Source organism: Lonchura striata, chromosome 2, assembly GCF_046129695.1.
Source record: "Lonchura striata isolate bLonStr1 chromosome 2, bLonStr1.mat, whole genome shotgun sequence".
Lineage (NCBI taxonomy): Eukaryota > Metazoa > Chordata > Aves > Passeriformes > Estrildidae > Lonchura > Lonchura striata.
The window spans coordinates 68,411,009-68,438,571 of record NC_134604.1 but is presented as its reverse complement, the minus strand read 5'-3'; the positions used below and the strand labels follow the sequence as shown (position 1 = coordinate 68,438,571).

At 44.3% G+C, this 27,563-nt stretch overlaps 2 protein-coding genes across 11 annotated transcripts in view; one reads left to right on the top strand and one right to left on the bottom strand.

Annotated features, from left to right (window-relative positions):
* The window catches only part of MTUS2 (microtubule associated scaffold protein 2), a 268,374-nt gene extending 263,464 nt beyond the window's left edge, over positions 1-4,910 (top strand). For all 10 annotated transcript variants that reach the window (XM_021541972.3, XM_077781450.1, XM_021541971.3 and 7 more), the window contains one exon: positions 14-4,910. In XM_021541972.3, coding sequence (XP_021397647.2) covers positions 14-230 — 217 coding nt within the window. In that variant the 3' untranslated portion in view covers positions 231-4,910. The remainder of the gene's footprint in view (positions 1-13) is intronic.
* A 738-nt stretch (positions 4,911-5,648) lies between these two features.
* Positions 5,649-27,563, bottom strand: part of SLC7A1 (solute carrier family 7 member 1) — a 38,965-nt gene continuing 17,050 nt past the window's right edge. The window contains exons 2-12 of the mRNA XM_021541978.3: positions 26,893-27,276; positions 21,967-22,125; positions 19,615-19,789; positions 17,639-17,763; positions 15,857-16,079; positions 14,930-15,069; positions 13,161-13,263; positions 11,259-11,470; positions 10,769-10,917; positions 8,492-8,600; positions 5,649-7,901 (exon numbers count right to left, since the gene is read on the bottom strand). Of these exons, the coding sequence (XP_021397653.2) occupies positions 7,792-7,901; positions 8,492-8,600; positions 10,769-10,917; positions 11,259-11,470; positions 13,161-13,263; positions 14,930-15,069; positions 15,857-16,079; positions 17,639-17,763; positions 19,615-19,789; positions 21,967-22,125; positions 26,893-27,262 (1,875 nt within the window). The 5' untranslated portion in view covers positions 27,263-27,276 and the 3' untranslated portion in view covers positions 5,649-7,791. The remainder of the gene's footprint in view (positions 7,902-8,491; positions 8,601-10,768; positions 10,918-11,258; positions 11,471-13,160; positions 13,264-14,929; positions 15,070-15,856; positions 16,080-17,638; positions 17,764-19,614; positions 19,790-21,966; positions 22,126-26,892; positions 27,277-27,563) is intronic.

The following is a 27,563-nucleotide window of genomic DNA, read 5'->3' as shown; positions in this document are numbered from 1 at the left end:
CTTCTCTCTCCAGGCAACTGTCAGAGGAGAATGCAAATCTTCAAGAATATGTTGAGAAAGAAGTGGAGGAGAAGAAGAAGCTCAGCAGGACTAATGAGGAGCTGCTCTGGAAGCTGCAGGAGGGAGATGCTGTGAGCCCCGTCAAACTCCCACCCTCACCATCCACTCCTTTTTATCGCTGCTCATCAGGGAACTCCTCCCCAGCAAAAGTCAGAACCTTGAGGCGATAATGGGCAGCTGTGTGCCGAAAGTTCCCTGCCTTTTATGCATTTCCAATCTGCAAGTTGTTACCATCCAAGGAAGTACTACCATCAACAGGCGCCCAGGGTTCATGGCTACAAGCATGTTCAGTAGCTGCATAGCTTTACACTAGGCAGGGTACTCTTACAGTCCCCATATAGAAATTCTTAGTTCTGACATGTCGATTAGGGTAGCAAAAATGATAGCCAAGAACTAAAACAGCAGAAAGTTAGGACAGCAAAAGGTTTAGTTTGATGTTTTAACATTTTAACTATGGTTAGAGCCAAAAGTTGGGAAATGCTCTATTCATCAGAATGAACTTTTGCTGCAGTATTTCAGGTTAGTTACAAATATAGTTCAAGTTGTGAATATTTCTGTATATGTGTCTGTGTTTATATACATGTATGTATTGTACCTTTATACCTATATATAGACGCACACACATATATATGTAGTTGCAGATGTTCTGAATTACATTTTTTATATTATTGGATACTACTAAGTGCTGATATATTTTCATTACAGTCAGCAGTTTTCTAACTCGTGCCTAAGACTTGTATCTAAACAAAATGCATTTCTGTTTAGCCTCCCAGGAATATTTATACCCAACCTAGAAGAAAGTTACAAAGAAGTAGAAGCGCCTTTCAAGTGACCACCAAGTGGTACTCTATGTAACATGAACACCAGCGAATTTGAAATTCTAAGACAGTACTGCCTTCAAAACCATCACCTTTGCATTGAACACCAGAAAAGATATGCATACCATCCACTGCTTTTTAACTCTTAGCATTGATATTGTAAGTGGAGATAGGCTAGAGATGAGAAATGAGATGAGATGAGAAAACTGAAAGTTTTAGTTTTTGGTAGAGGTTACTGGCTAACATGGTTCAATTTTAGTGTATTTCAATCCTAGTCAGATCTTTTCTTGTTTTACTTTGTCGTGGTTAGGATGCAATCAAAATCTCTGGCTGTAGGTTTCTGTCCATTCTGTTTTATTTCAAGGCCCAGAAGCCAGAATGAGAAAATAAGTTGTTTATCCTTGACCTTTGCTGGATGAGAGGTTTCCAATAGTAAGATGAGATACTGGGCATCTGCTAGGGCTCTAGCTTCCTTCCACCTCAAATGCCAAATAGAGCATAGTCAGCTTCATAGGTGCAGATGAAGTCAGAATTTCATTCCTTCCACATATCTACATTATTTTACATTGCTACAGCTTACCCAGAGTTACAGAGCACTTTGAAGATTCATGGAAATGAATGGCTAAACTACCTTTAACTTTCCCATCTAGAAGCAAAAATGTTCACCCAGGCTTGGGGTGACCTCCCACCTGAGGGGATGGAGCGGCTGGGGTGACACTGTGACACTGTCTGCAGGGCCCTCATGGGCATTGCTAACAAGATAAAAATACCCCCGAGCATAATTTAAAATACAAAGAGATCTGTGGGATGCTTTTCTACCCAGCTTAGACAAAGAGCCTGCATGCAGGCCTGCTCTGTGCACTGGGGCCAAAGTTAGCAGCACGACAGGACCTGGAGGAAATCCTCGAGGTGCAGGATGCTGCACGAGTGACTTTCTCACCCGGGTGTGTGGTGGCACCAGCAGGCCCTGCACCCACAGGGGTGGCATTGCACAGCCCTGCCATTCTGCTCGAGTGGGAGCTGTGCTTCAGCTTTCCTGGGAAATACTCAGGATTCACAGACTGCAGCTTAGATACAGCTTCAACCACCATCAAAACAACTGTGGCCTGTTCCACAGTGTTAAAAAGAAAGATGATTTTTTTTTCTCCTTTTTAGAGAAATTTATTTTTGTAGCAGCTTTTGCATGGTACTGTGATACTGAGTAAATTAAGCATCTTGTTAGATTAGATCATGCCACACCAGCTACTACTGTTGAAATGCATTGCTAGATTTTAGTGTGTCCAGCAAGTACAACCTGAAAGATAGATACCTAGCACGCACATGCACACACAGCCCCTTCTTGCCAAGTATGACTTTAATCACTTTGATACTTGCTAACTGCACAGCTATTTGCAACACCTAGAGCATTGCCATCTTTCATTTCACCAATAGAATTCTGATACAATGAGATCACAGACTCTTAGGTTATTTGGGTTACAAGGGAACTTTAAGAGTATCTAGTCCAGCCCCCACTGCCATGGTCAGAGACACTTTCCACTGACAGGTTGCTCAGAGCTTCATCCAACCTGGCCTTGAACACTTCCAGGAATGGGGTATCCACAACTTTTCTGGGCAACCTATTCCAGTATCCTACCACTCTCATTGTAAAAATGCTTTTCCTTATGTCCCATCTAAACCTATCCTCTTCCAGTTTAAAACTGCTGTTCCTTGTCCTATCTTGTCCCTTGTCCCTGTCCTTTACTACAGGCCCTGGTAAAGTCTCTCTCAATTTTATCTTATAGGCCTCCTTGAGGTCCTGGAAGGCTGCTAAAAGATCTCCCCTAAGTCTTCTCTTCTCCAGGCTTAACAACTCCAAGTGTCTCAGCCTGTCTCCATAGAAAAGGTGCTCTAAGATCTTTGTAGCACTCCTCTAGACCAACTCAAATATGTCCGTGTCCTTCTTATCCCCAGAGCTGGATGAAGCACTCCAGGTCGGGTCTCACAAGAGCGGAGTAGAAGGGCAGAATCCCTCCCTTGCATAATCCCGCCCTTGCCCTGCTTGTCACACTGCTTTGGATGCAGCTCAGGTTACAATTGACTTTCTGGGCTTTTGAGCACCCATTGTTGGTTCATGTCCAGACTCTCATCCACCAGTATTCCGAAGTCCTTCTCAGCAGGGCTGTTTTCAATCTCTTTATCCCCCAACTTGTATTCTTACTAAGGGCTGCCCCGACCCAGGTGCAGGACCTTGCACTTGGTCTTGTTGAACCTCATGACGTTCACATGGACTCGCCTCTCAAGCCTGTCCAGATCCCATTCCTTCCAGTGTACCACCTGAACCACTCACCTTGGTGTCAATCCACAGACTCACTGTGGATGCACCTGATCCCACTGTCTGAGTCATTTAAGGTATTACACAGTATAAGTCCCAATACTGACCCCTGAGGGACACCACTTCTTACTGATGGCTGTTTGGACATTGAGCTGGTCTGGATGCAACCATCCAGCCAATTCCATATCCAGCTTCCATCCATCAAAGCTGTATCTCCTCAGTTTAGGATGCTGTGTGGGATTATGTCAAAGGCCTTGCAGAGTCCAGGTAAATGACATCAGTTGCTCATCCCTCACTCACCAACAGTCACACTATTGCAGACAGCCATCAGATTAGTCAGAGTAGCTTGTTGGTAGTTTCTAGGATTCTCCTTTTTACCCTTTGTAAAAATGGTTGAGATGATACAACTGGAGTTATGACCTTGATGCTACTCAAAACTTTAAATGCACTACAGCATATTATTGGCCCAGGACAGGCTAGCAGAACCTGTTGTAATTTATTAATCTTTCCCCTCTACATATGGTGCTTCCCTTACCACTTTGTTGGTTTAAAATCATATTCAAGAGATGCTTCCAGCAGTGAATTGGGAGTGGGGCTTTTATGGTGGGAAAACCGGGACTGAACCTAGCTCCATCATCATTTGGTATTATTTCCAATCCCTTTCCCATCTAATTTTTGCCTCCCAATCCTGCCTCTCACTGGATTCTTCCTTGGAACACCCTCTGGGGCCTGCCCAATCACTAGCCACCCAGCAACCTGGCCCTATTGGGGGGGGGGGGGGGTGTGGTGTGGTGTGTGTGAAGAGTGGCTCCTTCTGGTGCAAAACCAGAAACACAGACTTTTTTCCCCAAAAAAGGTTATTCCTTTTTGGTACTTTTCCTCTGTCCTGTCTTTCTTTGCCTCTGCATGCTGAAGTATTATGAAAGGAAAGCCCAGGCCACTGAGACAGTGGGAGGAAGGCAGGAGCCCCTGAATGGGGCAGCCATTCCCAAGGAATGAAGATCCCCGGATGCAGGGCCAAGCTGGGAAGGGAAAGTGTTTGCTTTTGCAGGGCTGGAAACTTCCCGAATGCCATGGCCTCTGCGTGGACTTTCCCATTTGGAACTAGGATGGCCTTTAGCAGGAGAGGGAATGTAGCCAGCAATAAGAAAGGGTTTCTTAATCTCTGTCTTTAAGGAAGCTGTTTGATTTTGTTAATCTTTACCCAATGCAGAAGGGTCTAGCAGCAATAAAACCAGCCTACAGCTGCTCCCAGGGAGTTCCAGAGATGGGGACTGGGAGCAGGTATCAGCCATGGGATGGCAGGAGAGCCAGCAGGGAGCGGGGGACATGGAAAACTCCTTTTTATTGAGGGAGGGTACCATTTGGCCCTACTGGGATTGCACCTCCAGTGACTGCTGGCACAGACGGGTTGACTCACTTGATGCACAGCAGCAAAAGCTTGTGGTGGTGCCAGGTGGGGGGAGGAAAGGAAAAACGATCAAGTGCAAAATCAGGTATTTTGTCTCTGCACTGATGGTGGTTGTGTCCCATGGACACTCTGAGGAGCCTCTGTACAGTTTCCCATGCAGCAGGAGTTCTGTGGTCCTCTTTATTATGTGGCTAATGATTACAGGAAGAGTTTGTATTATTTCAATTATGATGTACAGATAAGTGTAATATATTCCTGACAATAAATCCGTGTGTCAGTGCACCTGTGGGCTGACGGATACAAATAAGCATATCCTGCCGTGTTTTTTCTGAGCATACAGAAACTGGGATGAATGGGAAACAAAGCAAAAGCCCATTAGAGGGTTACCCCATTAAGGTAAACATGGAAGCTAGTCAGTCATTAGCTTCCTGGCAGCAGGGCTGGTCAGCTGCCTTACCTGACAGTGGCTCACATGCTATGAGTTTCCATGGACTCATTTCCTAGGATGCTTCCAATATGACTGGGGCTGCCAGCACAGTGAGTGTGGTCTCCAATGTTTCCATTAGTGTCATGCTGCAGCATGTGAGAACAGGAACATTTCTGCCAGTGGTTCAGGCTCATCAACAAACACCTGAACTCCCCAATGTTCCAGTTCATTCAGTTTCAACACCCCATCCCCTGTCCCCTTCACCCAGCCCTCCTGCTGAGAGCTACAGAACTGCTCAGGCTTTGCCACAAGGATTAAAAAGGGACTGGGTCATACCCCACTTTGGGAATGTGCCTGACAACATCCTCCTGAAAGATTTTCCACCAGGTCCTTGGCTTGCTCAGCACAGATGAAGCTTTGGTAAGGACACAAGCTTCATGTTTTCACTGAACAGAAGCTGGTAGCCAGGTAGGAAAAACATCCTTCTATTTTTAGTACAATATGAAACTTTGATCCTCAGTTTTCATCTTGTTGCCCTCCCACCACCTTTTAAGTGCCTTTTGGGAGGCTGTGGAGTGTGTTGAGCTTGCCTGTGTTTAAACAAAATAGACTTCAACTTAGTGGCTTTTAATTTCTGTATTAATCTCTCCCTGCTTGAATAAGACTTTGTATATGCACAAGGAGCAGGGCTTAACAGATGGTCAAGACCCAGTGACTGGAGCAGACCCCCGACTTCATTCTGTGGGGGAAGCTGCACTAATCACACACCCTGAAGGGCACCTAGGAGGCAATGAACACGTTGCCTTCACTTCCTCAAATTGCCATCCTGTCAAGAAAAGCCTCCCAGTGCACTAAAATTAAAAGATGAAAACCCTTCAGTGGGCTATAAATTCTCTTGGAAACATGAGAAATGGTCCGCAATCCAGCCATAAAATCCAGTAGATGGTGTGATTCCCTTTTCTGCTGCATCAGATGCCTGGTGAGACCCTGGGCATGTCATGCAGAGGTCTGTTCACTTCTCCACCTCAATGACCGGTGCAAGAACCTGTTGCTTCATCAGCAAGAGCCATGCTGACAAATTAAAGACTGTCCAGTGTTCAGAGGCAGTAGTATGAAGGACACCTAGGAAAGCATCCACTCACATCGGAAAAGTGGATTTCTGCAGTATCCATCTGGGATGCTCCAACCCCAGAAGTGTCTGAGAGCAGGTTGGACAGGGTTTTGAGCAACCTATCTAGTTAAAGATGTTCCTGCTGATGTCAGGTAAACTGGACCAGATAATCTTCAAAGGTCCCTTTGCAACCCAAACTATTCCACAATTCTATAATCTGTTTTTCAGTACAAGCTGAAGCATTAATTTAGATCAGTGGGATTACTTGGGCATGGCTAACCTTCGCGATGCTTTAATAAGCCTTTTTAGGGGAGTGGATTAATTTGGCTAGGGAAAGCTATTAGAGAGAATTAAAACAAAAAAAACCAACTTACAGCCAAAACCAAGACATTGCCAATCAAATACAGATCCTGGTCCCAACTCCAAATTTCCTGCCTTACTACAGGCAGGCTTTGGAGATGATCTCCAGCCCCAAAGGGAAAGCTCCCTTCAGCAAGTCAGACCCTAGAGTTTAATCATGTTTTCTGGTCTGAACACTCTGCCAGGATTGAAAAGTCCCTGCACAGCCCCACAGCCTCCCTGTGCAGGGGGCTGAGACCAGGCATTTCATGCCTCTGAGGATCCTCCCGTGCTTCCCTCCCCAGGGCAGGAATGTGCTCCACCTGCCAATACCAAACCAAAGCTGCTAATGCCAAGCAGCCAGCACAGAAAACTGATGTGAGGGGAACAACATAGGGCTGCACTTGCTGTCACAGCAGCTCAGTTCTGCTGGCCAACCCCACCACTACAGCCACACCACTGGTGATTTCTGAAGCAAAGAGGCAGGACTGCTCTTTGGAGACACTTGTTGCTTTCAAGCCTTTGCAGTACTTGCACCATGTGGGTTCCTGACTAAAGCTGGCAATTCCTCTGTGGAGCGTACAGTTGGGAGAAACACCTGCTGGGGTTACCTGTGTGCTGGCGAGCAATCACTCACCTGAAAATCAGCAAGTACTAATTTTCTCAACATTTCCCAGCAATGACATGCTTGAAAGCATGTGACCACGTAGCTAAAAAAACCCAGTTAAATAAAAAAAAAAAGTTAAAATCTGGTATTTTAAAGAATGCAAATCTTACAGGTGCTTTGTTAACCTGGGGAAATCTAGCAATTGTGAGAACCTTTTTTTTTGTGTGCATACACAGAGGGTACAGCTCACATAGGGTAAAGGATAGATCCTGGTTTATGCCTGACAGTAGCACTGCAAAACCTGCTCCATATAAAATTGGGAAGAACATCTGTTGGGAGGTAATTCCCAGGGCTACTGAAAGAAGGACATTTGTGAGGCCTGGTTTCATAGCAGCATTTGCACACAGAAGCAGTTCTCCTTCTACACACTGGGGAAAAAAAACAAAATCTGAGAGGGAGAAAGGGAAGCACCCCAGATGAACTGCCAGTGCTGCTGGGAATATGGCAGAGTTGATTCTTTTCATCTTGCAGTCCCTTTTAACTGTGCTGCCAAACAAACTGCAAGCTGCAGTAACCAAGCTGGGGAGTCCTGCATTCTGCTTCCATGTTCCTGATAACTGATTACAGGTGTAATCTGGTTCAGGATGCCCACCACAAATTTTCTTTCACTGCAGCCATTCTTTCAGTCGCCCGTAAGTCAATCACAATCATTTGCAGCTGTCTGAGCCAGTGTCTGTGTTTCTCTCCGCTTCTCCTGAGGCTGCATAGCTGGCTTCCACACTGTGCCATATTCCATAGGTAAAGTAGATGATAAAGCCTGTGGAAGCCAAAGGAGAACGCACTGTTAGCTCTGTAAAGAAACAGAAACCTCTACTCACAGCCACAAGTTACACCAGTCTAAGTCCAGCCATCCTCATGGTTAGCTTCTAGCAGCCAGCCACTATCTTCTTTAGGGAAAAAAGCCATTAACACAGGCACCAGTCTTTAAAAGTCCATCTATCCCAGCCCCAAACAGGATCCTGATTTGAGCATTTCAGACAATTCAGGCTTATGTACATGGCTGCTGGGAACATCTTGGGATGCAGCTCCGGTTCTTCAGCTCCAGAAGCACAAGCTCCATCACCTAGACAGCAGCACAAGGCCAGCCAACAAAGGAATGCTCTATGGTTTCTTGTTGGCAACAAGACCCATAAGATGGTTCATGTCTTGTTGTTTTGTCCACACAAAGGCTTCAAGACCCTTGAATTTGAAACAAAGCTTGTTACATACTGACTAAACACCTTCAGTCAAGTCACCAGAGTTGCCCGAGGATGATCAGAGTGCAGAATCCCTCCCTGGAATGCTATAATAAATTTATGGTGAACAAAAATCTAGTAACTTTGAGCATAGTTTTTCACTTAAACTCACCTAGGAGCATCCAGATTGCAAACCGAATCCACGTGCCTGCATCTAGCTGCATCATGAGGTAAACATTCACAAAAATACTCCCAACAGGAAGAAAGGGCAAGAAAGGTACCTGAAAAAGAATGAGGGATATGTTACATCTACAAGCATGGTTAATGAGCAGGAACAAACATTACATCCCTTGTAAATGGGAAGTAATGGCTGTTACCAACTCTTCAGCTGCCAGATCTGAGAAAAAGCAAGGTTAAACCAAAAAGGATATCAGTCCAATACAGGAGGGGCATGTGAACGATGCTGTTCACCTGTTTTAAAAGCTTATTTTGTGGTCTAGAAGAGGGAAGAGGCAAATTTTAGAGGCAATACTAAATACTCATGGAGCAAAGAGAGAAGAGTAAAAACCAAGGACTGTATCATGACAAGCACCTATTGAAGACCAAGAGATGCAGGTAAGGAAATGTCAGAGGAGGGGCCTGAGGAACTTCATCCATCAGGTACCAAAGCAATAGAGAGCAAATTATCCCAAAGTTAGGAAAACCAGCAAAGAATGCAAGAAATTACTAAAGCAGCACCAAGAATGCCTTAGTGCTCTGAGAATCAAAGAATGAGACAGCAAAGCCAAAATGAAAAAATAAGAATACAGAAAATAGCACTGTGAATATAAAATCAAACAAGAGAAATTATAATAATAGAAAAGTTTCTGAATATAGTGGAATTAAATGGAAAGCGAACTTCACTCCTAAGGGGAAAAGGGGATTTACAAAATAAACAGGCTGAAATGTGGGCCTTTCTTAATTTAAGCTTTGCCAAAAAAAAATTATGTGCAGTAGCTGCTCACATCATTAGAGAGAGGGGATAGGCACACAAATTACAAAGAAGAAGAATATTTTTATAAATTTGGCTTTGTCAAGTCAGTAGAGACAAATAAAATTTCCCTAGGTGGGTGAGTTATGTACCCAGAGATTGCAGAAGTGATCTCTGAACTATTAAATAAGCAACTCTGAGAGCATTTGGTAGATTGATATAGTCTCTGAAGACGGGATAAGGGAGAAAAATTACCTGTTAAAAATACAGAAAAACAACTGGGAAACAAACAGGTCAGCCTTGGATTTCCAGACTGATTTTGGAGAAAAATCACTCTCAGGATATAAATGCCCAAAGAACAGCAAGGAGATAAGAAACAAGGTTGCCAAGCATTGGAACAGGCTACCCTGGTAAGTGGTGCAGTCATCAGATCTGCAGATGTTTAAAAGACATGCAGATGTAGCACTTTGGGACGTGGTTTAGAGGTGGACTTAGCAGTCCTGGGATAATGGTTAGACTTGATGATCTTAAAGGTCTTTTCCAACCAAAATGATTCTATGATTTTATGATTACAGAATTAGCTGTGACAGGTATAATTTTCTTTTTACTTGGACAGGGTAGTGGCTGAGGGGGAAAAAAGGAGATGAAATAACCTGAGTGAAAGGTGAACAGACCTCCTCAGAAGCATATTCAGAACATAAGATCTAGATGAGAGTTCATAACTTTTTTGCTCCTGGAAATTTCTGTTTTCACCTTTGGGATCATTAACCCAAAATGAACTGCAAACACAACCTTGGAAAACTGGTTATATTAAGTTACTAAAATCTGTGAATTTACTGAAAAAAATAATTGAAGAGCAATCCAAATGAAAGCAATTTAGAGGATGGAATTATAATCCAAAATTAATTAAATAAATTGCAGAGCTACCTGAAATCAACATAATAAAGTATGACTTGTAGGATTACACTGGGAGGAAAAACCCATCCCAGTGTTTGTTTAATATGGAAAGGATGGTGTGCTTGGAGAGGGCAGGAAAGCAACAGAATCCCTCATCCTTAAGGCTGTTTAAGAGAGAATGGTCATCCCTTAGCCTCCATGGGGACTAAGGAGGACATGAAAGTGAACTCTTAGTGCCTTAGATCTTTGCAAACAAGTTTACTTTTTGTGTTCTTTCTCCTTTTGTATCCATGATCTGATGTGATCCTTCACAACTGTCCCATCTCCTCCAGTGTCTGTCTCTTCCCTATCCTATACCCATCTGCTTTCAAAAGCAGGGTCCTGCCTTCCCTTCCAGCCACACCTCTGCAGCAGGTTCCACCTTTCCAGCTTCTCCTGGATAGAAAAATTGACACCATACCTCTATTCTGTGCACGTCCATTTGGCCAGTGTCCCCCTTCTGATACAGACCATCACATGCACTTCTTCCTCCAACCACCTCCCAGACACCTCTTTTCTAGCTTCATGTCCCAGGACATTCACCTTAAAGGAGAGTTTGGTTTTGCTCTCAGGCTGTTTCCGTATAATGAAGATGACAGTGACAACAAGGATGGCAGCAATAATCTGTATAGTGTTTGTCAGAATGTTTGGCTCAAGGGAAGTCAGGATACAGATACCCACAATAAGGAAACCTGTGAACAGACACCAAAGGTTACTGATTTTTTTTTTCTTTTAGATACAGAGAAAGCCTGAGAACAAATCATAAGCAGGCAAAGCAGAATCTGAAAGCTCACAAACAAAACAGCAACTCACAAAAACCCTACCCATAACAGATATGCCTTTCCCACTACACACCCCCACACACTCCATCTGTGGATTTCTTTTTAAGAAATCAGAAATTTAATCTTCAGTTATTCTGGCCATTACAAGAGCTCATCAAAATCACATAATGGAGGCGAGTTTTCCCACCATGGTGAGAACAAAGCCCTACCAGATGACTCATTGCCCCAGAGACACACTGCCCAGCACTCACCTAAGATGAAGGTTGAGACATTCACCACCAAACCTGAGAATTTGGAAGGATCTGAATCTGTAGAACACAGTATGGCTTTGAGGGAAAACTTCTCCTCTTCCTCTGGCAGAAAACCAGCCTGTGAATCACTGGTGCTCACAGACTCGTTGTTATCTGTCTCCTCTGTCGACCTTGCCATCTGGTATGCCAAATTAGGCTGCTCTGGCTGATACCTAGGATAAGGAAATGACACAAAGAGAGCCTGTTAGTTTGACATTTAAATGAAAGTACCACTCATTTAAAAGCCACACAGATAGTCATGGCTGCATGCCAGAGCTTTACAGCACCAGAATAGGCCCACATTGTGTCTATACCCTTCTACTTCAAGAGGAAATTTGAGAATGATGTCATCATGATGTAAGCCAATATGACCAGCTCTAATCACCTACAGCTTGGTTGTAACTTAAGTGTTTTAAAGTGAACAGTGCTCCCTTTCATGAACTCTGTCATCCACATCACCAAGACATGACTGGGTGACAGGAGAAGGAAAGAGCAGAGGGACAGACCGATGGTCATAACCAGGCTATTGTATCATCTGTGGCAGTTCAGCTCTTGCATTTTGGCATGGAGCTGGCTGAGCTAACAGCTCTGCAGCTATCACACCCTGCAGCAGCATTCCTGGCAGCCCTGCTCCTCCACCCCTGGCTCTTCTGCCAGCTTGTCCACTGCCACACAAGGAAGGAAGAGCTGAAGCAAGAATGGTTGTTGCATGTGTGGATAGCACATTCAACAGGGCTGTGGCACACAGCCATGTGGAATCATAAATAAAAAACACTCTTCCAGCCTCAGCTCTCTATTACAGAATGTTTTGTCAAGTTACTCAGCCACAAGTCTGACTAAAGGACAGGGCCACCTTAGTCACCTTAAAACTGTTCCTGTGGTGATGTGCTCACAAAGAGGCATTTGTTAAACACAGAATTGTGAAATTCAGTGAAACCCTTGGGTCTAGCCACAGCAAGAAACTAGTGGAAGGACCCTACAGCTTTGGAAACAATTCAGTTGCTACATCATTAAGCAGTCAAGAGGCAGACAAATCCACTGCCAAGGTCACTACAAAACAGGCTGTTGCCTCTGCCAACCCATGATGGAGGAAATGTCATGCAATAGCAGCTTGCAAAAACAAATTAAAAAGCTATTTCTAGCTCTGAGGAAAAGAATAGGCTGGGAAACCAGGAAACTTAAGATGGATAAGGTAAAGCAGAAAGAATTTTCAAGGGGCAGGGAGCAGAGCACAAACACAAAGCAATGGTACCACAGAACAGCACTGGCCCTTCACATGCTGTAAGACTGTTCTTAGTTCAGCGCAATTGCTGTGAAAGCCTCCATCTCATTCTGAAGAAGTCATTCAATAAACCAAGGTACTTTTCAGTAACATGATCTTCAGATATTTTTTTCATTGAGTGCTGCTGTCTGTAAGGTGCCAAGCACTGAAGGCTGTTAGCTTAGCTTTGGGAAGCTGTGGGAGCTCAGCACTTCTAAGAGACACACTGATCCTGCAAGCACATGCTCAGCTCTTTTCCTGCTACTAGACTTCATCTCAAATCCCCTCTCAAAAGGAGGACAACCTGAAATGGTGTCCCCACTAGGGACAAGAGTGGGGACAAAACAGGCATCCAGGATCACACATCTTTCCTCCCTACCCCTTGGCATATCTCCTGGGGCATTCAGAGTTGACCATAGCAGGACTGGCATGAACAAGGACGTCCCTGTAGATCCAACTAACACAATCCCCCATGAAATTAAAGAAACAAGCTCTTCACATGCCTGTAGCTGGAGATGTGCCCATAAAAACTATGAGGGCATCTGACTGCTGTGTGGAATTCACTCTGTTTGCCAGAAGAGACAAAGCTTCTACATTCTTACCTCAGTACCAACACACAGGCTGCTACCAAGGAGTAAGCCAGGAGGGTCCCGATGGACATGAGGTCCACAAGATCTTTCAAGTCAAACAGAAAGGCCATAACAGCTGTAGGAGGAGAGGAAGGTAAGAGAGAAGAAAAATCAGCAACATGGCAGAACATGCACATCTCAGCAGCGTTAATAACGATGCAGCACACATGTGACTCTTGCTCAGGACTTGGTAGGGGAGCTTAAGATGTCCCAAGAGAAGGAGAGGCAGCCCTTGGTGCATGAATACTCTAAGACTCCCCAGGCTGTCCCAGCCTCACTAGCTGAAACAATAGGAAATGCTTACTACAATAAGTTCCAGCTATAATCACCCAACTACCAAAAAAAGCAGGGGTTTAAGCCACAACCTCATTGTTAGTGCCCCAGTGCAGCTGCAGCACTCCTAAAGCCACAATTATCTCCTGGAAGTAGCTAGAGGTAATAGAGAATGGGCAGCACCTTGCCCTGGTGTCTCAGCTCAGCTAGGCTGCAATCAGGCTTGTGCATGCAGTGGACCAAGCATCAAACAGGACACCTTGAAGTACCAGGTGTCATTGAGGGGATTTCCAGAAAAAGGCTGCCATTCCTTAGGGATTACCCTGCTTACACACCCTCACCAGGTAACCCTAGTTATACAGGAATTTTTATATGGCTTTCAGAAGGCAAGTAAGTGGATAAAAGACACACAGTCAGACAACAGGTGGCACCAACAGCTGTATGAGAGTGTAGAGACTTCAGAGCCAAGCCTGGCCCAACTCAGCCTTAATGCACAACCTGGAACTCAATACCAGCGCAACCTTCAAACTCAGCTGGCAAATGTTGTGTCTGCAGCTTCGTATGGGTTTTGGTCATAGGCACTATGGACCACTTGGATGAGACCACAATGTTGCTTTTTTTTTCCTTTATATTGCTCCAGACCATTGCCCCACCATGGTCTGGACCCAAGAATACCTGAAGAGGAAGGTGCGGGAGAAGGAAGCTGTGAGGAGGCTCTGCGAGTCCCAGCAGCAGGAGCTGAGCCCTTTCACAGGAGCTCAGAGCCCAGGGCAGCAGTCCGGCAGCAACTTCCCACCAAAGGTGGCACATTCTTGTAGCCACGGCTCATCCTGCATTTGCAGCAGAAGGTAAAGAGGAAGCAGCAAGGCTGCTCCCCTCTTTGCCAGGCATTGTGAGGAAGGGGGAGGCTGCAGGCTGCAAGAACAGGGTAAGTTGCTCATCCTTGCTGTCCGGGAGGTTTAATTCCCATATTTCTGGCACGCCAGGCAAAAAAGGGGAGAAGAGGATGGCTGCCAGCTGTGACTAACTGATTAACAAATGCCAGTGCCACAGGGGCCATCTGCTCATCTCCGGCTGCTCTCAAATTTTCTGCAGAGCTGCTACCCACAGGCGGTGCAGTGTCTCCAGCCAAGCCAGGCCAACAGCCACAAGGATGCTGGGGCACCACTGGCTGCTGCCTAGCAGGGCGTTAATTACTTTTAAGGCTGGCTGAGCAGATAAAGGTAGTTCCTGGCATGTGACAGGATTGTAAGCAACGAGCTCTGAGAAAGAGGGACAAGCACACAGAAAGCTACTCACGCTCACCCAGACTCTCCAGGGCATGCCCTAGAAATCCAGGACACTCTCTGGGATGCTGTATTCTGCAATATATCCAATTAGTAAGTGGGCTAGAGTCAGGCAGACTTATCTGCCCTGAAGATGAGCTTATGTCTCCTTTCCACACATTTGTGCAAGTCTTTGGATCCTACCTGAAGTAGCTCCTGAGGTCACTGTTGCAATTAAGGGAGTTTTTCTCTTTTCGTTGACTTTAGCCAAAAATTTAAAGAGAAGTCCATCTTCTGCCATAGCATAAATTATTCGAGGCATCGGAAACATGGAGCCAAGGAGACTATGGACACAGGAAGGAGAAATAATCTACTTATATTACCTCCTGCTGAGCACAGGCACACAAGTAAAAGCAAGTTTATGGCAGTGTAACTATAGAACATGTAGCTTTCATTCACTTCAGCTTCTCCTTCAAGAGCACCCTCTGAATACCCTTTTTATTGATAGCTGGAAAATGAGGGGCAGCTCTATGATTTTGGATAGCTAAACTTAGCCATGGGGCAAAAACCAGCCTGACTTTCAGGTAATAAAGGAGCTATAACTTCCATGAGTCTCTGTGAGTTGCTCACCTAATTGAGTATGTCTAAGTTGATCTGCAGTAGGCCTTCCAAGTTCAAGAGGTGACACGTTCTGCCTCCAGCCTGCCCTGCCTCCCTTCCAGATGGCTGTCCTGCAGGTAACCTGCCGACAGATGGCCCTGGATAAGGTAAGCCCCATGCGCTCCTGAAGATGCACCCTGCATTACCTGACACAAGTCAGCTCTCACCCAGCAGGCCAGGATGTCTTGCACCCAAACCATGCTTGCATTGCATAGTTGCCTCCACAACTTAGTCACTCAATCCAGATTTATACTCCTGAGATGCACCTGCTGGGTCTTCTGCTAAGATGGGAGCTTCTGAAGTGATACTGGTCACCTGCTTCTCTGGTACCTACCACAGGGTGAAATCCCAGTCCTTTTGAGGTCAGTAGCTTTGAATTTCATCCTTGGTCTCTGCTCCATTTCTTAAAGGAGGTGGAGGTACATGAAAGATGTACCTTGAGAGATGCAAAAATGCAAAGCAGTGTCTTACCTTGTAGAAAGTGCACACAAGGAACCAACAGCCACTGCATAATTGGCTCCATCCCAACCCACGTATTTAAAGGCATTGGGTAAAGGGCTATTGGTATCCAGCTGGTAGTAAGGCATCATGAGCGTCAGGGCAGCCGACACGCCAAAATAAGCCACAAAGCAGATGAGAAGAGATGCCACAATGCCAATAGGAATGGCCTTCTGAGGGTTTTTTACCTCCTCACCTACAAGAAAGGAATTTAAATATCAGCTAAATGACAAGCAAGACCTTTATCCCAACCCAGGGCAGGCATGCTGGTTGGGGCTTTCAAACATTTCACAGGCACAGAGGTGCTCTTTGACCATAATGCTGCTGATGGCCTGCTCCATCCACTTGGGATATCACAGCCTGTTTGAGCCCATTTCTGCTGCTCCTGTCACTTCTTCTGACACACATTCATGGAAGCCTTGTAAACTAAGGCACACAAACAATCTGGATTACAAATAGTCCTTTCCCATAAACAGATCATCCTTCTATCCTACATGTGGTACAGATGCAACAAGAGTTCAATGATCACAGATGATGGAGTGAGAAATTATTGTGCAGTTGCAGGGAAAAATCCATGGATGTCCATTTTAGTAACATCTTCACCAGAATTAATACACCATGATCATGGCACCATAGGTGCCCATTTCCGGAGAAAGGCAGAATGCCCGAAAGTCACGTGGATCTTTGAAAATACCTCTTAACAAAAGGATCTCCTCTAGATCTTGTGGAAAATTTTCAACAACCAAGTGGGAGAAAATCTGTGTAAAAAACCAAAATTCCTCAAAATTCAGGGACTGATCAATTACAGAACAGATTTGCACTTTCCTAGTCCTACAAAATTGCTCTGAAAGCAATAGCTCCTGAGGTACAGCATTTCAGCCAGATGAACTGATAAACACAGATCCATACACCTACAAGCCAAAAGCAGATTAATGTTTCTCCCACAAGGAGAGGCTCCAGGGCTTGCTGGAGTAATGTAGCCAACACTTCAACTCCTTGCTTGGAGCAAGACGCAGTAATGCTTTATATTTGTCTGTGATGATTCCCTTCTCCCTCTGATGTAATGGTTCTTGCCAAATGTGAAATTAAGGATAATTGTTTCTTCAGGGAATTAAGCCACAAGAAATATGACTATGCTGATGTTTCTCTCTCAAAATGAGACCTCTTAACCTTTACAGGTAAAAACTCCTGATTCTGAGGCACAGCTCTAGGGTGCAGTTTACTCTACAGAGGCTTCCTCTTTCTCTGGATCTTTAAAATAATCCAAGCCATCAGAGCTTCTTCAGCTGAAGGCACTAAAGAACTCTGTTCCAGAATGATCTGTTGATTAAAGTATTATCTGGATTTAGAGGCTCAAACTCATACCAGAAATGTGAACCTGAGCTTTCCCTGTTTGCCTAGCTGGTAAACCTGGACATATTTTCTGTGGAGTCTGACCTGCTTGTGTCATCACTGACCATCCACAAGCTTGGGCCCTGCAGGCAAAGAAAGGAGGAAGCTCATGGTTATACAGTTCATCCATTGCCACAGCAGCTAGAAGTCAGCACTCAATCAGGCACTCAGGGACTTGACAAACTCAGCACTTTCACTATTAGGAACAGCTGAGCCAAAAGTCTATTTTGAGGCTTCTGAGGTTCAGAGGGATGACAAATGTGGTGTCCTGAATTCCCTATTACCTGTGCTCTGCAACATTATTGAAAGTCAACCTACTGACAGTCAGGTTCATAACCAGAATGAAGACATCTTCCCTCTTACCTGTAGTAGCAATACAGTCAAATCCCACAAAAGCATAAAAACACGTGGCTGCCCCTGAGAGGACTCCTTTCCATCCATAGGGCATAAATCCTCCAACACCGTAGAGCTTTTCTTCCTGTGTTTGACTGAAAGGTATGGCACTGGGTTAGAAGGGATCCTGCCTAGCTGGGAGTCACAAAGCTATTCACATAGCTCATAACAAAATCCAAACCCAAAGTCTGAGGAAGCAGGCTCTACCTTTCATATGCTAGCATACAAATATCAGGCAAAATGCTAAGCCCTACCCATTGCTGAGCTTTGGACTGGCCTACAAGAGCCTGGGGAATGCATGGAATAAAAATGGCTCATGGTTTGTTCCTACCACCTGTTTTGTGGGGTGGATAAAAATGTCTTGGCTAAGACAAGGAGAAAATACCATGAATATTAAAAATAATCCCCTAACATTACTGCATGCGTGTAGATACATATATTCATTTGAACAGAAGCTTTTGGAAAAGCTGAAGACTGAGAAACATGTGAACCATCTACTTTTTACTTCAGATGGTCTCAGATAGTGTAGGTGAGTAGACATAACAGAAGAATGCAGGGTGCCATGATTGTTTACAAACCACCCCATCTTCCATTCTCATCTTTCAAATTCCTTGTGCAAAGCTCATAGTCAAACCATGCCTGCAACAGTGAGAGAGAAGTGGAGCGCCTGGATCCCTGGCACACCAAATGCTTTGATGAGCTTCAAGCAAAGTTCATTTAAGTCAACAAACTCAGGATGATCCCAGTGCACTCTGGATTGCAACCCCAGATCCATGTGCCTTGTGTTGAGTGACATATAACAAGCACACCCTTCAGTTCAAGTGATTTAGGTCACTTTTTCAGTGAAAAGGCTTTCTAAAGATGAATTAAGGCAGTTAAACTAACCTAAATCCCAAATCTGAAGTTTTCTCACATATAAGCATCTGAACTCTCTCTTAGAAGCTCTGCTGAGACTTAGATGAAAACTGGCCTACAGAAATAGCACAACCCAAATGTGGATTAGTCTGGAAATAATGGTAAAATAAACCCCAGACAGATTTTACAAAAATAATAAGTCATAGAGGTCAAAGAGCTGCACTCATACTTAGAAACTCTTGCAGTAATTGCTCCTTGCATGGGAATAGCAGGAGGGAAGGAGAAGGGACCCATCCTATAAAAGCAATTTATTTGCAGCAGGTTGAATTTTGAAAAGAGGTTCAAGAAGCAGCAGCTTTTACACAAGATAAATCTGACCCACACAACACTTATGAATCTCACCAGATTTTGCCCAATGGTGTTACCTTGCAGGCCATCATAGAAGGCCTGATACATGTGGGGATATTTAAAGGCCCGTATTCAGTGTGGTATAGTCTCAAGCAAAAATTAATAGCTTTGTCTTACTGGTAAGCCTTGTAAGCTACTTAATTTTGACCTTGTGTAGGATGACAGAATTTTGGCCAAGCAGCAAAATGTCATTAAAAACAGATTTATTATATGCTTGCAGCAATTCATTAAAATAATCTGCAACTTGCCTTTATTTGGGACAAGGTCTCTATAAGGTATAACAATGCCCCACAGGTATTGCCCAAGTATTCAAAGAAAGTATACAGCTATACTTGGACATGCCTTCATACAGGCACCAGAGCCAGCCTGGTGTAGATTTGAGTAGAACACCATCTCAAGAGCTCTTTTTTCTCAATTTTAGATGCTATATTGGTTATACGGCTAGAAATGGTCAGTCCTGCAGCAGGGCCCAGGATAACACAGCCAACTCCTAGCACTTTCAGCCCATCAGCACAGCCTGCTTTCAGCAAACACGCACCAAAGACAGCTTTGCCTCCAAGGTATGTGGCAAAGGAGGCAGCCATCCCATTCACTGGTTTTCTAAATCAGTCCACAACCCCCCATTTAAACTTCCTTTTGAAAATGCACCAGCTTCTGAGATGAGAAGAAAACATCCAACCTACTTGTCTTTGAAAATGCTATGGCTGGTGTTGTAAACATCCTGTTCAGTCAGGTTCCAGTTTTTAACAGATCCTTTCACAAAACCGGAGATCACGACAAATCCAAGGACAAGGACATTGATGCAGGTGAACACTTTGTTCACCAGGGCAGATTCTTTCACACCAAAAGCTAAAAGTCCTGGGGAAAAAATGGCATGGGTCAGGTATTTCACCACCAGCTGCAGGTGCTGGGGACTCGCAGACATAGCTCAACTGTGTTTATGCTGTGCTCTGCCCAAATTATCACACTTTGTTTCTTTACAAAACCAAGTAGCTCAGGATTCACTCACCCAGAGTAGGATAAGGAATTCAGCTCAGACATTATTTCTGCAGAATGTGACACACCTCCCCACCCAGCACACCCATGTGGACCATGTCTCTAGTAAAGTGCTTTGCTAATACACTTAAACTACTCCCACAACCTCAAACACCACACAGACACCTAGAGAAAGCACAACAGGTGGTTTTCAAGGAAGGAACATTGTCCTAGAAGTTTTGGCTAAATGCAGAAGTTATGAACAACACTCAACTTTCCTTAGAAACGGGGAAATATGAGCAGAGACCAAATCCAGGAGGATTCTACTTCAAATAGCTACTTCTAGAGCTGAAGACAAAGAAGATGGCATTTTGGGAATCCTGCTCCCACTTAAATCAGCAAGAGTTTTGCCAGCGAGTTCAGTGCGAGCAGGATTTCAGCTTGGCCTTAAGATCATTTATCTGAAGAAGAGCATGGCTACAGGCCTTGGCAAACAGAATCTCACTGAGGCACAGCTTGGCTTCTCAGGTCAACAAGTTCACTTCCTCTTCAGGTGTCTGATTTTTAAGAACTGAAACTTTTAACTCAAATCTAAGGCTGAAGGAGAAGTAAAAAAACTTCACATGGCCTGAGGGAGAACAGAAGCACAACACAGTCTCCTTTTACTGCTACTCAAGGGATTTCAATGAGAGAGGAGCATCCTGTGTACTCACCTTTCCTTCTCTTAAAGTAAGAAATACGCTGTGACAGCCATATCAGAAGTGTTTGAGAGGACTGCATATCAGCCCACAAAAAATTGTAAGGTAATTTTTAGAAATCTGAAGCTCAAGACAGTGCAAGCAAAAATAAATTTGTGATTATGGTATTTGAGACTAAAGCTGCTCTTTTTAAAAAATAATGGTTTTTTTTAGAAAATAATGCATTGCCTTTTTTATTAAAATCCATGGAATTTGCTTCATGCAGACGCATAAAGCCACCTTATTATAAAGTAACCTTTATCACTTTACACCTCAGCAGTGCTAAAGTAAGGAGTTCTAAATTTTGTAAATTGTATCTGAAGTGAAAGACCAGATCTGATTTGAAATGACAGCAATTCATATTACATACAAATGAACAAAGGGGGGAAATCTCTCCCATTCAGATGTAATCCTGAAAACAGAGGGCTGCTATTGGCATCAGCAGCCCTAGATCCAAATGCAAACCCAAATGCCAAAGCATCCCTTGCTTATGAGGCCTGTCCCCATGAGCACAGTTCACACTCAGAAGGCCATTCCGATCAGTGGGAAAAGTCAGGATAACCCTGCTAGTGTGACACTGCAGCTTCTGCCCACTGGAAACCACAGAGGAGTACAGAAGCATAATTTTAGAAACTTGCCTAAACTTGGTAATGCTTTGCAAGACTCAGCTGGAGTAGAGTTAAGCATTCAGAATTTTGATCTTGCAAGTTGTCAAAGCTTTTCAAATTTATGTAAAAAGGCTCAGCACATTTTTGGGAAAAAAAAAAAAAAAGGTGCAGACTGTGACACGTTTATTTCTCTGGAGTTTTGTATTCAATTCTGCCCATAGATATTTGAAGCCCATATATATTAAAAAAACCCCAAAACTAAAACAGTAGTACATGAAACTGGAACCAAGCCCTCTCTCTTTTCTTCCTCACTTTCCTGGCTCAAGCCATCAAAAATTGGCAGATTATCAAAGGGGGAATAAGGTTGATAGACCAACTGCATGAAATTCTTGTGTAATAGGATTTGTGGAGGGAAGGATTAAACTCCTACACCTGACTTGAGGATAACAAGTCATCTTTTCTTTTCCTCTTTATATAAAATTTGATTTAAGCTTTTAAAATTGGCTCCAAAAATATCGAGAATGCTCCTCTCTAATTAAAAACCTTGTAAACTGGCCCTGTGCTAACTCCACAGCTATACAAGTTAATCCAATACTTGTATCAAAGAAAGTCTTCAATATGCTGTTCAAGATAAATCAGGACTTCATGGTCATTCCAAAAGCAAACAATGAGAAGAAGGAGGTGCAAGATCCATGAACGCCCTCCAGTGCCTCACCTGTTAGGATGATGATTATCACCACAGCAAAGATGTCTGGGTATTTTGCTAGCACTCCGGGAGCATCCATTGTCATGTATTTTTTACAAAATTTTTCAATGTGCTGCCCTATGATTTCATCAAATGTCGCGCTCCAGGCTCTAGCCACACTCGAGGTTCCTGCCAGAGGATAGAAAGGACAAAGATCACCCTTTGTGGATGGCACATGTTCCAAACCAGGGGGATCCTTGTATGGTTTTTCAACACAGAGGGTCTCAAAGCAGCCTTGCATGTGCTCCCAGGTGCTGGGAGCAGCCTGTCATATCCATACCCAGCCCACAGCCTGTGTTCATGCTTGGCATCTGCTCTGATAGTAACACACACAGGTGGTGGGCCTCAGATTTATGCTAAGCTGACAAGATGAGAAAAATCTTTTTAGTCTGACTTCTTTGCAAACCTCAACCACACCTTAGATACTGCCCTGACTGACATTTTCCATACACCTTCAAGGGCCTGCCCTTCCCCCAAACCTGGTAATTTCTGTTACCAGAGAAGTCCAGATGCAATGCTGGCAGAAGACCCTGGAAGCCCCATTTAGGTGGCTGCAGCCCAGGCAGAGAGCCCTTACAGAATCCAGCTGCTCTCTAGCACTGCAATGCTGGAGCACCAGAGCCTGGACCACACCAGTGGCCAGCTCTGCAATCTGGCAGCGCTCAGGTCTGCTCTGACCTCCAGTGCTAGAGCATCCAAGCAAGAAAAAGACTCAGATACAATTTACAAGTTATCTGAGCATAAGTCAGCCTATTGCAGAATGCTGGGGATGACCACAGAAGCAGAACAGCTTCTGCCTGCAGCAAGTGCTCAGACTTCACCCTCTAAGGCCACTTTTTGTTTCTGTTTGAGTGCATCCTACTATGTGCAGCTTGCTGGGATGAGGACTGAACCTGGGGTCTCAGGACAAGCAAGCTGGGGACAGTGTCTGGGTCATAAAAGTAATTTCAGAGAACTAAAATAGTAACAACAAAGAGCTACCACCAGACAGTGACAGCATTTTGTCAAGTAAGTAGGTTTAGATAAAAGCCAACTTCTCCCTCTCCTGTGTTAACGTGGCTCCTGTTACACTCCCTGTGTCTCATACAGTACATACACTATATATAACAGCACCTAATTGCATATCATAATTATTACTGTACATAATTACCTAGTTAAAAAAAGAGCTCGGCTTGGTTTTGGCTTGCAGAGCAGCTCCTCAGAGGATGCCATCAGGGGCCCCTTTCCACCCAGAACACTCTGTCCTGCCACACTCACCTGAGAGTGGGTGTTCAGGTCCCAACTCCAGCACCTGCAATCCTGTCAAACAATGTCTGTGCTCACCTACAGCCAAATCCTCTGCAGCAGTGGTGAGCAGCACCTGCAGCACAGCTGGGAACACTCACCTGCCCAATCCAGCTTTGCAACAGCATAAAAATTAAGCTGCAGAACAGACCTGTTGGGAGACTCTTCTGTTCACCAAGACAGAAAAGTGCACATTGTGAACACCTTTAAAGAGTTTGGACGTCACTGCCATCAATTTAATCTTGAGAAATTGCAAAAGTTATCGTACAACACATTACAATTTTTCAGGTTAGCTTTGGCACAATTTGAGGAAAAAGACTATTTTAGTGCTATTTTTTTGTCCCAGCTCTAATATTTTACATTTTAGGATGGGAACACCCAGGTCATGAATGTGTTATATTAGATGCCAGCTGCTTCAATGCCAGCTCCACATAACTATCAGCCATTTATCTGGATCTCTTTGTAACCAACAGGCTTGAGGGAGCAGGGGGAATCTGACATTCTTTCAACATAGACACCTGGATAATACCTTGCTGTTATTAGAGAGCACAGTGCAGACATTCAGCTTGTACCCAGAAGGATTTACTAGTTCTGGGTCAGCATAGCCTCACCAGAGCAGATTTGGCTCCTGCCTACAGCACATAGCTGCCAGAAGAACTGCAGAGCTCAGGTGCCAGGCTCGCTGCAGGAACAAGCACGGGCACGGAGTCACCAAGTGCCAGGAAACCCCAGCAGCAGTTACTGAACAGAGATGTTGTTACTCTTCATAGCACCAGCTCCCACCAGTTTCTAGTTCTTGAAACAGATTCCACAATCTGGAACAGTTCCCCAAACCCACATCATCCTAGAAAAAAGTTTACATCTGATCCTGGACACCTTTCTCTTTCTCTCTAGACCATAACTGATAAGCTGCATACCCATTTATTTCTCATCACCCACCTCCAAGACTCCACACAAGCCTTCCCCCAAGTCAAGTCACTTCAATTAATTAAAAGTTACTGGCCACCCATCCTTGGGACTCCAGGATTTCTTTTTCCACCCTCACAATACTTCCTGAGCTGATGTCTGAGAACCTCAGCATGAAAACACCAAGCTGGCCAAGCCCTTTAGAGATGCACATTTTAAATGCACTGCTTGCCATTTTCTCAGCAAGATTAAGAAAAAAAAAAAAAAAACAGCTTTCTGCCCCTCTCAAGCCCTGGTTCTGAAGTGCAGCGTGTGCTGTCAGAGACTGGAAGGACTGATGTCCCAAGACACTTAAGGATGCCTGTGCGTTTGAGAGCGAGCAGGCCAAGCTTTTCGCTGGTGCGGCAGTGCCTTGCCTCCACACCCCCCAACCTCTATTCCAGCACTGCACTGGCACACCAGGGGCAGGTCTCCACTCTGCCTAACCCAGTTCCTGAGTAGCCAAATGACCAGAAGTCCCACCAAGTTTTTAAGGCTGAGCACGAGTGCAGCACATCTTGATCCTACCCTCCTCTTGGAGTTTGATTCTGAACACTGTTGGAAGACAGGCATTGGTAGCTATATGTGCTCTTCTATATCTTCTCTGTCTTTCACTCCTTCTAATTCCCTCTTCTTAGAAGATTTTAAGTAACTAATAGGTTTAAAGTTTGCTAAGTTGGATGGGCAAAATTAATGCTGGGAGAAGTGTTTTTATGTTGATCACATGTTGTACGGAGTCTTTAGCCAAAGTCTCCTAATTTTTCAAAAGTTTGCCAGAAAACTTTTGTGCTGTTTCGACTTCTTGAGACTATCTAGTCAGTATTTCTCCCATGTGTCTAACCAGAGTACAGCAACCATTATAAACACTTCCAAAAGTCTCACTGAGTGAGCTGACTGGGACCTGACAGTGGAAGCCAACATATCTTTCTCCTCCATACCCCAGAAGCTGCTGGGAGTTGTCCTTGCTCACAAGAGGGGCAATTAGATCTGGCAGAAAAGCTGAGCAAGATAAGGAGACCTCCTACACTTCATACCCTCTGCCAGAGTTTTTCCACCTTAGCCACCCTTTCTCACAAATTATGAGAAAGACAGTTTGCAAATACACATTCTTGACACAGGACTGAAATAAAAGTAAGGAAGTTGTATTTGAACACATTCATGGATAGTATCTACTTATTTTTAACTGAATTTCCTGTCTTATGACAATACAGCGAGTAGTCAACTCTGAAATAAGAACTGAGACAGTTGTTCGAAATCCATTATGAGAGGAAAAAAAAAAATCTCGGAAATACCACTCTGAGCCCAGATCCTCGGAGCAGAACATTCAGTAGGCAAAACTTTTCTTTGAGCATTTGCAGAATCAGGTTTTGGGACAGCAACCACGGCTATGTCACTCATTTTGGTCGTCCAGTATCATGGTAGGAATGGCCCCAAAACCAACTAGATGAAGGGCATGAAGGAGACGATTTATCATTACCTTTCTGGAACAGAAGAAAAATTACCAAGAAGTCTGTTCAATTTTTCTTCGTGTAGCCTAAGCAGAGTCCATCGTAGAAGTGTGGAAGAAATTATACACTTACTTTTTTAAAAACTTATTTTTCTCTACTCCCTGCAGTGAATGTAATTCACAAAATAGCTACAGGACTCCAATTTCTTAAGGACAGGAGTTTAATTGACTCTGGCTTTTCAGGTTCTGGGTTTTTTTTTGTTTGGTTTTTTTTTTGTTTTGTTTTTTGTTTGTTTGTTTTTTGTTTTGTTTTTTTTTTCAAAGAAGGAGGGGAAGAGGAGAAAAATATTTCGGGTAACACACAGAGGAAAGCCAGCATGATCTCAGACAGGCAGCTGCTATGCCACTATGCTGTTCTTGATATGATCTTACCCTCCAAGCACCATGGAAACAAAATTCCAAGGTAATGCTTACAAACCCCATAAAATGCATTTAAAAATACCAACTCCCTTTAGTAATTTAGCATACAGTCAGTTTTCATTTTAACTAGCAAACTTTCAGTCTCAACTGCTGAGACTGTTGCAGCCTTAGAAGCGTGATAACAAGTAGCCTGCCCAGAATGTGCTTAAAAAGACACAAATCCTTAATTAGCAAAATGTGGCTTAGTTTTTTAATGCATCAGCTGAGTTGCACAGCGCATGCTTTGAGCTTGAGCCAGGGCCTCTCCTAGTGGGAGTCAAGGGCTTAGGAGGGATTTGGTTTGTATTTTCAAGAGACTGTGAACCTGCAGATCATCTCAAGATTAATTCTGCAGCAATTCACAAGACAAAACTCTTATCTCCAGATACTTTAAATAGGTCCCAAAGGGACCAGAATTAATCCTTGATCAACTGTAAGTACAGACACTGTATAAAAGCATCTTTCTGTAAGCAGCTCCTTTCTCAGCAGAGAGGACACTCTTTAGCACCCTAACAACTGTGCAGAAGCCAGGGGATGCTAGAGGGATGAGGTGGAGGTTCAGAGGAATTCCCAGCAGCAATAAGCCTTCAGCCAGCAGCACGGGAGCCATCAAAAACGCATCCCACTGACGAGTCCTGAAATCCTGGGTGAGTGCACGAGTGAAGCATCTCTTTTGTAACAGTAGCACAGGTGTGACCCTACAGACCAGGCTGCCACCTTGAACTGAAGCTAGGCTCTCGCAGCACCCCCAGCACACTTACCGATAACATAGGAGAGGATTAGATTCCAGCCTGTGACAAAGGCCCACAGCTCACCCACAGTCACGTAGCTGTAGAGATAAGCCGATCCCGTCTTAGGAACTCGAGCGCCGAATTCTCCGTAGCAGAGTCCGGCCAGCACGGAAGCCAAGGCGGCAATCAAGAAGGAGATCACGATGGCAGGCCCGGCGTTTTCCCGTGCCACAGCTCCAGCCAGTACATAGACACCCGCACCCAAAGTGCTGCCTACACCCAGAGCCACCAAGTCAAACGTGTTAAGGCATCGCGAGAGGCGACTGTCTTCTCGAGAGCAGTCCACATTTTTCCGACGAAGAAGCTGGTTTCCAAAATTGGTAATTTTCTGACACTCCATCTTGCTGTTTGCACCTGCAAGAAAGATTCTGTCATCATTATCCAGACCAGAATAGCCCTCTACACCAGCATCACTGCACAGGTACAATGCTACAGCCCTGTTATATTTCAGCAAATGAAACTTCCCATTTTCCACATTTTTATGAGTGAAATGTCTCCTTTGACATTTTATCTAGACCTACCATGGGGAATTAAAACAAACAACACCAAAGTTCTTCTTCCAACTCTCAGTCTTGCTGCAAACCTCGTGCAATTCCAAGAGAGGCGATATTCCAGTCCCGCTCCCACCCTGCTCCACAGTG